At 47.9% G+C, this 13,876-nt stretch overlaps 1 protein-coding gene across 1 annotated transcript; it reads left to right on the top strand.

The window, feature by feature from the left end:
* Window positions 1-12,380: 12,380 nt before the first annotated feature.
* Window positions 12,381-13,608, top strand: LOC147987864 (uncharacterized). Its single transcript, XM_087540458.1, has 4 exons — window positions 12,381-12,461; window positions 12,558-12,584; window positions 13,152-13,316; window positions 13,390-13,608. Exons 1-4 carry the CDS (start codon window positions 12,381-12,383, stop codon window positions 13,606-13,608), a joined length of 492 nt encoding a protein of 163 aa, XP_087396584.1.
* Window positions 13,609-13,876: the final 268 nt, after the last annotated feature.

Below are 13,876 nucleotides of genomic sequence, written 5' to 3' on the forward strand. Positions count from 1 at the left end.
CACTCGACACCGTCCTGGCTGGCAACTCTACGACCGGCGGCGTCCTCGTGCCTCTCCATGATCAGGTTGTTCCCGTTCACCTCTTCTAGCAAAGTCCTGCTGCTTCCAAAGATAGGAGGCAGCCAAATCAGATCTCTGACAAGTCTTCTATAACAAAATGGTGTCCAATGAGCAGCAGCAGCAAGCAGACCCATACCTGCATCAAGAATTCCATGCTTCCCTCAGCGGGTCGTCGCCTTGTTGCACCAGATTTCTCCACGGGGTCACCGCTCTCGGCAATGGAGGAAGCGAGGTCTGGAGGTAGGAGGTAGATGCTGCCAACGACCAACCCCTCTAGCGCATTAACTCCGGTCACTACCGCTGTTACCGGCCAGCGCCGGATCTGATCCACGGATCAGGACGCCGGCGACATGTCGAGCCACGGCTCTGCCTCGTTCCGTCCATGGCGTGCAAACGTCCGTGTAACCAGGGACCCGCAAGGCAGGTGCGTATACAGTTGTATATCTGGATTAATCTGTCCCACATGGCCCCTCGACCTGACGCTACATTGAATTATCCAAATCGCAATGCAATACCTGACGTACGAGATTCCGAGCTCCTGTGAGCTCGTGATCACATACTCCACGTCCGCGTGCGATGGCATATTGCCGACCAAAATATATCCAAAAAGTAATAAACATAGTCACTTGCTATAATTAATATTTGCACATATGAATTAATTAGTTAATTGTATAATACGAAAATGTTTAAGTTTTTTTTAAATATTTTATGTAAAACATGTTTATGTAATCTATTTTTTAGCATTAATTGTTTTATGTAGATCAAAAGTCCACATATTTAAAATAGATCTGAAAGTGTTCATGCTCTTTTAAAAAATATTCATATTTTAGAAAGTATTATATGTATATATTTGTATTTTTAGAACATGTTTTTGTACGTCGAAATTGGTTCTTAGATAAAAAGGACAAATAGGCAAAAAGGAAAAGAGGAGTAGAACGGAAATAAAATAAGGGAAAATAGAAAAACAATTTTTTTTGAAATGGACATAAAACTAACCAATACGAATACGGGACCTGTAAAACTGGGGAGGAAACGAAGCTGAGAAGAACAAACGAAAAAACAATGTGGTGCCCCGCGTTACTAGCTCACAATCAGCCGAAGTCGGACCACACGAGAGTAAGCACTCACTAGCTCACAATAAGCGAGGTATAATGTTTGCGGTGTAGAGCATGTCTATATCAAATGTTATTGCTTCAGCCTGCCATGCCAAACATAATCACACAATGTCGTTCGGCTCACTGTAGTCACTCATGTTGAGTATAATGTTTATTAGGAAAGATGAGATAGACTAGAATTTGTTCTGGCTTGTCTTGTATTCTAAGTAGATCATTGTACTTTTATATATATGCCCACGAGGCTTAAGCAATACAATTAAATCCTTGATGAACCATCATGTAGAACCTTCATGAAGAACTCCGGTAACAAAAGGATAACGAGAAAAAAAGAGAAGTTGAAAAAAAACACAAGGTGAAGCCTTGCGATGATTTAGATGGATCTCTGTGATAATTAGAGCTTGGAACTCCAGGAAAGAAAAAATAAAGCATCTCGAACTGAGAATATGATATGATGAACCACTCCGGAAAAAGGAATTAATCACTTGGATGAAACAAGAATAAGAATTATGTTATGCGTATCCTTCACCAATTAAATTGATGACAATCAATGGATTTGGCATACTACTTATTCTCGTAGAAAGGATTAAAAGAGATATAGCGCCAATTTGGAAAGGTCTTCAACGAACCACCGGTAGGATTGGAAGAATGAATAAATTGATATGATAACGAAGAAAAATAAATCTTGAATGAACCACCGTAAGAATTGAAAACGAACGAAGTAAAGGGGTGAATCACTGGTAAGAATTAGAAAATGAACGAAGATGCTTGCTAGGATTTAGATACATGAGAACGAAGAGATCAAGAACTGATTAGAGGATATATGATTGATTCACCGGCAAGATAGGAGAATGATAACTGACAGCTGAGAATGAATAAACCTGAATTGATGGACTCCGGATAACAAACTGAGAAAGCTCTTGAATTACTCCGGATAGGTGAAAAGAATACTCCCGATCAAAACAATTACGAGAGGATGGCAACAAGCTAGAATCACGAGTCTCTGAGAGAACCAATAAGATATGGAGGAAAAACTCTTCTTCGGTATTCAAATGTTGAGAATGACGACGAGAAACACCACCAAGAATTATTTAGACACTCCGGAAGAATCAAAACGAAGAGGTTGAGCCAACGATGAAAAGAATTTGAAAGATCTTGGAGAAAAACATTTGGCTGATGACAATTCATTCTTACGTCAGACTTGGAAAAGAAATTTGGATAGCTTCGGGAAAATAAGAAGAGTCAGGTCAGATCCTGGGAGAAGACCTGTGGGTTAGGGCCCACTCAAAAGAAAACACCGTTGAACAATTTAAAAGAGAGGTTGCACCGGTTGAATTAAATGACTTGAATGAAATAACATCCTCGAAATAGGTTGAACTGATCTTGAACGAAAAAATGAGCCTTCTGAGATATTTTGAGCACTCCGGGACAATAGAATAGCGAGAGGTGAACGATTAAGAATTGCACCGGCATGAGAAAACATTGAAATGAGGAAAGGATATGATCAACAAAGCTTGACTTGGAACCACCGGAGATGAAAAGAATGAAGAATGACGAACTTGAAGCTCCATTAGAATCTTCATGAGAAACACCGGGTAAGAACATTGAAAGGAAAGAAAGAAGAGACTTCACATCAATAAAATGATACTTGATTAAGACATCCGAGTCCTCGAAGAAAAAAGGGTGGGTGGGCGGGAAAACAAAGGCAGCTTGAGACGAATGAAAAAAACACCGTTGAGAAGAACTGGTAATTGATCTTGCTGATGTTGAAATGATTGGATCCACTTGAAGAGAAACACGCCGGTTGAAAAGGATTGACATGACAAACTCAATGATCGAGAAGGATTAGTATTCACATAGGAATATGAGAACACCACTCGAGGAAGGTATGTAATCAACACTTGACATCGAAGCAACTCGAATACCACAACTCAAAACAAAAACAAAGGATTGGCTTGCAGAATAAGCCAGAACAAACATATGATAGAGATTTCGTCCGAAGTTTTCGTGGTGGGGCCTACACGGGCTCGATCGTACAGCACCATCATGTACAAGGCAGTGCACATGACATACGAAGCGTCCCCGAGTCGGCATAGCCAAGGACTCTTTAAGACACAACGAGACCACTGTAAAACCAACCGTGAATAGGCGGACCACTAGACGTCGAACCCCAATTTCATATCATACATCTGTCGGAAAGATATCCTAAGAGCTACTTGAATTCCCACTTATAAACTCCCGAAATTTTCCCAGTTATGCAATCAGGTGTTGGGGATACAGGGGAAGCATAATATCTCACCCAAATCTAGCAAATCCTACATCCAGCTATATCCATCCTTCAACACATAACCAAGAAACCTTCGGAAATCGTCTACCTCAACCTTCGAAAAGCATCTGTTATACGAGTTATGGCAATACTCCCGAACTCCCGCCCCAGTACTGGGTGGCATCGAGGTTATCTCACCAACGAACTGCATAAAAGAGATTTTCGATGTCGGCGTACTAAACTCAGGTATTCCAGAACTGCAACAATAAAATTGTGACGACAACACCTTGGAGCTCAACTCCCCGGGACACTGCCACAAAACCCCTGACAGGAGGCACCAAGACAATGTTCTCGTCACAAAACCATCGGAACAATTCCAAGATACCCGCGTGTTCCTAAAAAAAAATTAGTGAAATTTGAGAAGAGAAGAGTCAAAACTCTACGTCAGGATGCCTTACCAGAGCGATGAGGAGACTGGGAAGTAAAAAAAATTCCTAAACTCTCCGATATATAATTCCTAAATGACTCAAAACATTTTTCTAGACACAAAACTCGGCTGCTAAAAACGATCAAGCAGTGGGGGCTCCTAAGGTCAGGGAAGGCTCTGATTACCAACTTGTAACGCCCTCGATGCGGATATATCTCCCACGTGTCAAAGCACGACTTAGAGGCATAACCGCATTGAAAGCAATGTCACAAGTGAGGTAATCTTCACACCACCCATGTAATACATAAAGGAAAGAGATACATAGTTGGCTTACAATCGCCACTTCACACAGTTACATGAATAAATCATTACATCATCCAAGTACAATCAGGGCCCGACTACGGAGCCAAAATAAAAGAAGACTACCCCAAATGCTACACAGATCCCCGATCGTCCCGACTGGGCTCCACTACTGATCAACTGGAACGAAACAACACAAAGGACAAGATCTTCATCGAGCTCCTCCTTGAGCTTGGTTGCGTCACCTGCTCGGTTCAACGGCACCTGCAAACTGGTTTTGGAAGTATCTGTGAGTCACGGGGACTCAGCAGTCTCGCACCCTCGCGATCAAGACTATTTAAGCTTATAGGTAGGGTAAGAGGTATGAGGTGGAGTTGCAGCAAGCGACTAGCATATTTGGTGGCTAACATACGCAAATGAGAGCGAGAAGAGAAGGCAAAAGCACGGTCGAACAACTATGATCAAGAAGTGATCCTAGAACAACCTACGTCAAGCATAACTCCAACACCGTGTTCACTTCCCGGACTCCGCCGAGAAGAGACCATCACGGTTACACACGCGGTTGATGTATTTTAATTAAGATCAACTTCAGGTTTTCTACAACCGGACATTAACAAATTCCCATCTGTCCATAACCGCGGGCACGGCTTTCGAAAGTTCAAATCCCTGCAGGGGTGTCCCAACTTAGCCCATGACATGCTCTCACGGTCAATGAAGGAATAGACCTTCTAGCAGGAAGACCCGATCAGACTCGGAATCCCGGTTACAAGACATTTCGACAATAGTAAAACAAGACCAGCAAAGCCACCCAGATGTGCTGATAAATCCCGATAGGAGCTGCACATATCTCGTTCTTAGGGCACACCGGATGAGCCAGACGTCGGGTGGGCCAGCCCAGAGTTGCCCCTGGTAGCTCCGGACATCGCTCAGTTTGGACCAACACTCAGAGGAGCACTGGCCCGGGGGGGTTAAAATAAAGATGACCCTTGGGCTGGCCTAACCCAAGGGAAAGAAAAGGCTAGGTGGCAAATGGTAAAACCAATGCTGGGCCTTGCTGGAGGAGTTTTATTCAAGGCGAACTGTCAAGGGGTTCCCATTATTACCCAACCGCGTAAGGAACGCAAAATCCGGGAACATAACACCGATATGACGGAAACTAGGGCGGCAAGAGTGGAACAAAACACCAGGCATAAGGCCGAGCCTTCCACCCTTTACCAAGTATATAGATGCATTAATTAAATAAGATATATTGTGATATCCCAACAAGTAAACATGTTCCAACAAGGAACAACATCTCCATGTTCCAACAAGGAACAAACTTCAATCTTCACCTGCAACTAACAACGCTATAAGAGGGGCTGAGCAAAGTGGTAACATAGCCAAACAACGGTTCGCTAGGACAAGGTGGGTTAGAGGCTTGGTTCAACAATATAGGAGGCATGATAAGCAAGTCGTAGGTATCGCAGCATAGGCATAGCAAAAGAGCGAGCAACTAACAAGCGAAGATAGAAGTGATTTCGAGGGTATGGTCATCTTACCTGAAATCCCGCAAGGAAGAAGAATGAGTCCATGAAGAAGACAAACGGACGTAGACGAACGGGTCCTCACAAACGCGACGTTACCGGAACCAACCCGAAGAAGCAAACACCGGAAAGAAGCACACAACATAGTAAACAACCACGACATGAACATGGCAGGATGCACAATCAAGTATGATGCATGTCCGGTTTAATGATACATGGTATGGCATGGCAAAGAGCAACAAACCACACTACAAATTAAGTGGAGCTCAATATGCAACGAGTTGCATATTGACGGAACACCACATCAATTATTTAGTTCTCTCTCATTTATGTACCCCAACAATATTAAATGTTGTTAAACATGGCAAGAGGGTGAAGCAAAGTAAAACTACCTATCTAGTCAAGGTTAAAGGAGGCCGGAAGCAACGAACAACAAATCCGGAAACTCCTCATGTGCATATATTAGGTTAGGTCCTGTTCTGCCCTAAACCATATTTTAGAGTTGTTTAACATGCAAGATGATGCCACCATGTTAAACTAGGCAAAATTCCACCCCATTTACATATAAAGTTTATTAAATTCGGAGTTACGGTTAATTAGTTATGAATTAAATCATTTTAACATGGCATAGGAGCAAATTTACGCAAACAGCATTTTAAGCATTTTAAACATGGATGAAAATGACATATTATGAAACTAGACAGAATTCTAAGCAACTTCCATATTAAGTTTGTTTTAATCCGATGCACGGTTTGTGAGTTATTATATGCATGAACCTAAAGGGGTTTTCTGAAAAACGGCAGTCTCTGAATAAATGGGCAAATTAGCAGAACGGAAAAAAAACATGGCGTGGGCCGAATCTGGCTGGCCCAACCGCACAGAGGTCTGAAGGGGGGGTTCTCACCATGGGCTTGGCCCAGATCTGTGGAGGAGGCGGCCTGGTAGGGCACGCTGGCCTTGGACGTGGTCGGCCCACACGCACACGAGGAAAGTGGCCTAGGGGGCAGATCTGGGCAGGCGAGGCCGGCCCGTGCTAGCGAAACAGGGAGCGATGCGGTCAACGGGGCGGCCGAGGCGCTCGTCTCCCTCGCGTGAACGAAGCAGGCGGGAGCGACGCAGGGACTTGGCGCAACGAGGCCCGGCAGCGGGCACCCGAGGTGGATCCGGCGGGGTCTAGCTATGGAGGCGCTAGATGGCTCGGCGCGGCGGTTCCAGGGACTTGGCGGGGCTCCAGGATGGTGCGGCGGCGGATCCGGGCAGTTGAGGCGTGGCGGCGCATGCAGTTCGCGAGGCAGGCGCACGGGCGGAGCTGGAGGCCATGGCGGCGGCGACCGGAGCACCAACGGCGGCGAGGACGAAGCAGGGGAGTCCCGAGGTCGCAGGAGATCCGGGCGGTGCAGAGGACGGCGGCGGACTTGGCGCGGCTCCTGGATGCGGGCACGAGCGAGGCTGGCGATGCAACGAAGGAGGCAACGAAGACGGCCCCGGGCATGGGATGGCACCAGGAGTCCAGGACGGGGCACCGGCGAGGATCCATGGAGGCAGAGCTCCATTCCGTGGCCATGGAGATCTCCCTGTCCAACGAGAAAGGAGAGAGAGAGAGAACATGAGAGAGAGGGGGACCGAGGAGGAAAAAGGAGGAGGGGAGGTCGGTGTTGCTGCTGCTATCACCGGCGGCAAGCTCCGGCGCGGGCGGAGGCCATCGGGCACGGGAGTGGCTCGGGGCTGAGCTCGTGGAGGGGAACGCGAGGCTGCAGAAAGAGAAGCTGTGGATCTCGTAGATCGAGGGGAGAAAGCCGGATCAGTGGATCGGGCAGGGGAGATCCCAAGGGGGGATTTGGTCAGGTGGCGGCGGCGATGGGACAAACTCCTAGGTTTTAGGGTTTGTCCAAAATAGTCTAGGAGTGGAATATATATATATAGGGATAATCGGATTAGGTTTGGACCCTCCGATCAAAATCAGACGGTCTCGGATAAATAGGTTAGGGAGCCCAATTAAGAAAATGGAGACGTTTTGTAGATGTTCGGGGATGATCCGGACACAACGGTGGCGCCAGTCCGGGTCGGTTAGGGACAACTTTCGGACGCGCGCGAGGGGGGCTGCGGGCTGACGAGAGAGGTTGGGTTGGACCTGGCGGTAGGTAGTGAGCTGTGTAGACGGTCTCGAGCTGAGAGAAGAGATGAGAGGGAGGCCCGGCGACTGTTTCCAGAGACCGAAAACGTCCGACGTTAAACCGGCTACTATTGTCGCTATATCTATCCGTTGGGGCATCAAACGATCTCCGAATGCGATGAAACTTGACAGGCGGTCTATCTACACTATAATAAGACCACACATCAAATCTCATATCATTCCGAGAACATTTTCCCGCCACTTAAAAAAAATATATATTTCGGACATGCCGCGGGCGCGTGCAAGTGTGTCGGGGCTCAGAACGGACAACAGACGGAACGAGGAGACCGGGACGGATGCAAGTTTTGAAAACATGATGATGCAATGCACAGGATGACATGACAAGATGCAACACGCAAGCAAATGACATGGCAACGTCGGCGAATAACTGGAAGACACCTGGCACATCGGTCTCGGGGCGTTACACCTGGCCTGTCAGTTACGGCGCCTCCGTAGGTCCCGTGAAGATCATCCCGAATACCGCACACCTCTCCGCCGATCGAGCATCGGGCTGCCGCTGCGTCGCCCCGTCGGGCCGTAGCACCGCCGCCCCGTGGTTCTCCTCGCGGCTGCATCGACTCGTGCGTCGCCTCTGTGTCGCCCCTTCGGGCCGTAGTGCCGCGATACGCGGTTCCCGCCGCCGCCTCGAGGCCGTCCCCGCGGCTGCACTGACTCGCAAACCGCCGTTGCGTCGCCCCTTCGGGCCGTAGTGTCGCGGCCCGCGGTCCCCGCCGCCACCCCGAGGTCTTCCCGCTGTCGCCCCGACCCGCCTGCCGCCGCTGCGTCGCCCCTTCGGGCCGTAGCGCCATGGCCCGCGGTCCACTCCGCCATCACCGCGCGTCTACCTCCCGTGGTATGCGCCGCGCCGTGTCCCTTGGTGCGAGAACGCCACTGTCCGCGTCGGTCTTCGTCACGCTGTCAGGGTTTTTCGCCTACTTCGAGCACCGCCGCCGTACTCCTAACCTAGCCGCCGCCGCCGTCAGGCTGCCGCTGCCGCTCTTCTTTGGCCGCCGCCACTACCTCCGTAGCCGCCACCGCCGCCCGTCCACCCCCTTCATCTTCGTCCAGCACGAGCTCGTCGCCAGCGTCGCCGTCATCTACCCCGACCGCTTCATCTACTCCGACAACCGCGGGCGACATTGGCCCCGCGCCGATTGGCACCGCAACCGTCGTCGAGTCCTTCTCTGCTGGCCTCTCAGACCTCTTCGACATGGCGTACAGCTCGTGCAGGTCCCAGTCTACGCATGCCCGGTGCTGGCAACACCGCCGCGTGCCTTCGTCCACGACGTGTCCCCGGGCCTGGCAAGCCTGATGCGGCGCTTCGTCAACTTCGTCTTTGTCCGTCTACACATGCCGGTGCTAGCAACACCGGTGCGTGCCTTCGTCCATGATGTGTTCCCGGGCTTGGCAAACCCGCCGCGATGCGTCGTCAACAACATCTTCTTCCCGGTGCACCACTCCTTCGACACCACTACGCCCATGCTTACTCGGAGCCCCTTGCGCCCGCGGCTCCACTGCGACTTCCTCGACATCGGCCACCCCGACTCGATATCGACCACGACATTCTTCGCACGGCTACCTCGACCACGACTCCACCACCCATGCTCTCGGCTAAATCGACAAAAGGCACAAAGGGCTACCGCCTGCTTGAGCAACCTCGTCGGTTTCTACTCCAGCCACGACTTCCGCGATGCGTCGACCGTTACGACTGTGGGGGGTGTCCGTCGGCTTGCCTTCGGATTCTTCTCCAGTCTCACCGTCTGCGTTGCTACCGTTGTGACTGCGGGGGGATGTTGAGTATAATGTTTATTAGGAAAGATGAGATAGACTAGGATTTGTTCTGGCTTGTCTTGTACTCCAAATAGATCATTGTACTCCTATATATATGCCCACGAGGCTCAAGCAATACAATGAACTATTCCACCAAACCTCTCTCTCCCTTCTAACAACCTAGAGTTATCGGCCCTATGCGCTGGTGGCCTATCCTCCACCAACACCTTACAAAGGCCAGTAAGCGATGTGAGGATAACCTCTTAATCAGCCCGAGCGAGAATTGCAGCGGCCCTGGAAAAGAGAAGAGTCACCAAAACCCTAAGGAGAAGGAGACTAAGAGGTTTTTCAGAACGAACTTTTTCTTGAGAAACACATGTAATTTATTCATACTTAGAACTATTACAAGTACACTGTTTTGGATGTAAGATCCAAAAAATACAGTAACTCATATAACTAAGAATTACTATGGGATCTTTTAGAAACATCTTCTATACGGTATCAATCTCTCCAGGACGAAAACACCCAAAACTTTGGTAAAGAGAGTGGAATTAGACCTGAGCAACGATCTTGCCATGCTTTCACCCACACAGTTATCAATGAAGGTTTATGAAAGCCACTTGATTTGCCCACCCAAAAAGATGTGAAGCCTTGAGCGACGAATTTACTTGGGCCGGGGATGATCCCCTAAAAGTGTACGTTGTCGAATCATAATATCTGCACCATGATGTCGATGAAAGATTTCGACTTCACAAATAATCAAATAAACAAAACAAACTTCACACTATAATATAAGTCAGGCGCTAGGCGCCATCCGATTGTACCAATTGGTTTTTTGGCCATGTCCATCATCGTCTGATTACAAACACGTAGTCGCTCGATTGTGCTTGTGCCATCTGTCCGCTTTGCAACTCCGTGCATGTTGCATTGCTGCTTTGGTCCTGCTCACCTCACGACCACCATCATAACACAAACACAACCCCTTCTCCCGTCAGCTCGCCGACTCACAACTGACACCCCCAGCCTCGCGGCACAGTTGGAAGCATGGACCTCCGATGAATGATTCGTAATATATCACCCCCATTCCAGCATTGATACTCCCGCCGACGAGCAATCTCGCATCACCGATGCTCCCATCAGCGAACAGACTCGCAACACCGTGCTAGTGACTTCGAGCATTGAATCTCCCGCTTGGTGATCCACCCGGTGAGTGGTCCTCGAAACACCTTGCCGGCCGCTAGTCATCCTCGTCACTCTCGTTGGCGAGTGACCCTCGGAGCATCGGGCAGAGGCTTGCAACACAAACGAAACGGTTGAAAAGGTGAAATCGACGGCGCCAATCCAGCATCGACTTCCCGCCCTTGGCAGCAACGGTGTCGACGATCGCGTGCGCGGTCTCACCGGTTCCGCATCGACGCGTCGCACTAGCCTTGCAACAATGTCGGCTCGCTCGCACCATTAGATCCATCAACTATCGAGCTTCGCAACATCGTTGAAACACACCATCACTATGTTGTCGAAGCAACCAGGCAGTTGCCGCAACATGCCATGCAGCATTTTTGCAGTCGTCGAGGTTCACAACATCGTTGAAGCGGCCCGGTCACCGTTGTCATTGCAACATCGCCACGCCGTGGAAGCAAACCAGGCCACGGTCGCACCATGTTATCGACACGCGCCGTTGTTGAATGTCGATGGTGGTCGGAAATCGGAATAACAGCTCTGTCCGCTCCCTTACATTATCATTGCGCGGTTGCGACCGTCGCAACATGGCCACCGTTTCGTAGTCGTCATCATCACAACATCCCCGTCCATTCTCTTGCGGTAGCGTCCCACCGTTTCGTAGTCGTCTCAACACCTGGTCGCCACAACCATGGCAGCCGCTCGCGGCATAAACCCTGCCCAGCACGCACAGTAGCGCGTGGAACAGGCCTGTCGGCCGGGCCAGCCCATGTCCAAACACAACGTGATCTATCTATATAGCAGCACCTTGGACTTTCCCTGATTCTCCAAAGGCTTTCCCACAAACAATCCGATCGATACCCAGCAACTTGGACGCCGGCAGCGACGACCCCTCCAACGCCAGATCTCTCTCTTTCTCTCTCCCTATAATAGAAATCTGGAGCCGTGAGGCGTGAGGGTTAGAAACTTAGAAAGGAAACCCTAGAGAGGCTCGTTCATGCGGCGAGACACTTTCCGCTCCAGGAAATCAATTGCTAAAACTAGGCGGGGCGTCTTGGGTTTCTTTCTTCGCACGGAACAGATCGAAGGTGTAATCCCATTGTTGGTGTTATTAAACACGACTGAAGTAAGTATTCCATACGTGTACTCTGAATTACATGTGTGTATGTGTCCGTTTAGGACTGTTGGGCACCGGGTAGGCTAGCTCCTGTTGGTTAGCTGCTATATATATGTACCTAACTATACCCCCCTTGTAAAGTTGTGTCGCGAATCAGTATGGATATCCAATTGTGTTGCGTGCTGTATCGCTGCTAGTCACCAGTAGAACGATTAGGTCAATTCCGGCTAGAAGCACTACTAGTAGATACAATACAACTAGTTCACGTCCAAAGAATCGAGAGCAGAACAGCTAGCTTGAGCCTAGCTTTGCACTGCATGGGTGGATCGATAGGAGAAGCCAGCTTTGCCTTTTGTCATTGTACTCGCCGCCGCGAGTACTCGACGTCGAGCCTGCAGGGCCAACACCCAATTGCTTAAGTTTGTTTGGTTAATTGGTTTCTCGCCAGGAGACATGGCTATGCTGCTATACGAAGCACCTACTGGCATCGCAATTTTCTCTTTTGATGGGGGCTACCTCAATGATCCAGTGAAGGTACTCTTTTTTTCGTTGCAGATGCTCCTTGGTTTTTAGCTGTCGTCAATGAGAAATTCAAGATCATCTAATCGATCTCTCTTTTTTATTCTACAGAACTTCTGGGAATTCTTACCACCGCTTGTTAGTACTGCTCACATTTACTCTCTTATTACTATTTTTTGCCATATTTCCTTATGCCTTCTGTTGCCAACTCTAGACTTTCCAAAGTTCGCTGCAATGTTTCACCAGTGTTTATTGTCAAATTTTTGTTGCGACGAACGGGTGCAACATAAATGGTAACCCATGAATTGCTAGTTATTATTTTGCAATTTAACTGATAAGAAGTCGAATCAAGCTGCTCGACCTCATACCATTGGTTTTCGTGCCATTTTGCACTTTCTTCAGGTGTCCAGACAACTGTTAATTTTGTACTAAGTGAGTAGTTACACCTAGCTAGGGATGAATGAGCCCTGATGATGTACTCCTACCAAGAACGGCACAATGGATTGTTTTGGAAAGTACTAACATCTAGCTCTAGGCATGAACATTTTGGGAGCACCACTGAGAGAATTGTACACATGAACATTCATGGGACACTATATTTTATGGTTGATGCATGGCTATTAAATTTCCCTGCCTTCTTTCATATTTGGAAACTTGCATTTTATTTGACAAAACTTTTAATTCTCTTCTGTGTTTATTTCTTAGAGTCTGGAGGAATTCATAAAAAATGAGACGGTGCCTTCCCCCATTGACACCACGAATAAAGCTATTGACGATCAACTAGCCAAGAGGCTCACCGAGCTCTGTGGTTCTGAGAAGAAATTAGTTGTGGGGAATGCTGAATATAAAATAATAATTGATATGAACCTGGTTAGCATACTTGGTAATCTTTCTTGTAGCTTATGTCTTGATGAACAATATTGATCACTATGTGCATTTTCAGAGAATAACATGTCTACATGTTCATGTTCCGGATTGTGAGGTGATTATTTGCAGTCTGGAGAATCTCATGTATCCTTTATTGCCTAGAAAACTATCAAATCCCAATGAAGATTTAACATTATTCTTAAGGCAACATTACATTGATTTTAAGGCTGAGATGGTGAGCTTACCTTGTCCTTCCTTATTTCTCGCATGTGATGTTCTTCCTTGTCAATATTAGTACTTTCTTTTCTTTTCTTTTGAGCATCTATATCAAGCATGAATAAATCTCCTCTTGTTATGAAATGCTAGATTTCTTTATCTGATTGTGCACTTATAGCCCTCTATCACCAATGGTCGAAGTTTTTCATATATAGACATATCGTACTGTAAATTGACACTGAGAGCCCCAATTTGTTCTATTCATCATCATGCATAACGTCTCCTACAATTCTTTAACTTCATGTTGCTTTCGTGATGAAGCAAATGCTCCTTTTTTATCCAGGTTA

The sequence above is a fragment of the Triticum urartu genome, chromosome 2A (genome assembly GCF_056163025.1).
Source record: "Triticum urartu cultivar PI428250 chromosome 2A, HENAU_Tu73, whole genome shotgun sequence".
Lineage (NCBI taxonomy): Eukaryota > Viridiplantae > Streptophyta > Magnoliopsida > Poales > Poaceae > Triticum > Triticum urartu.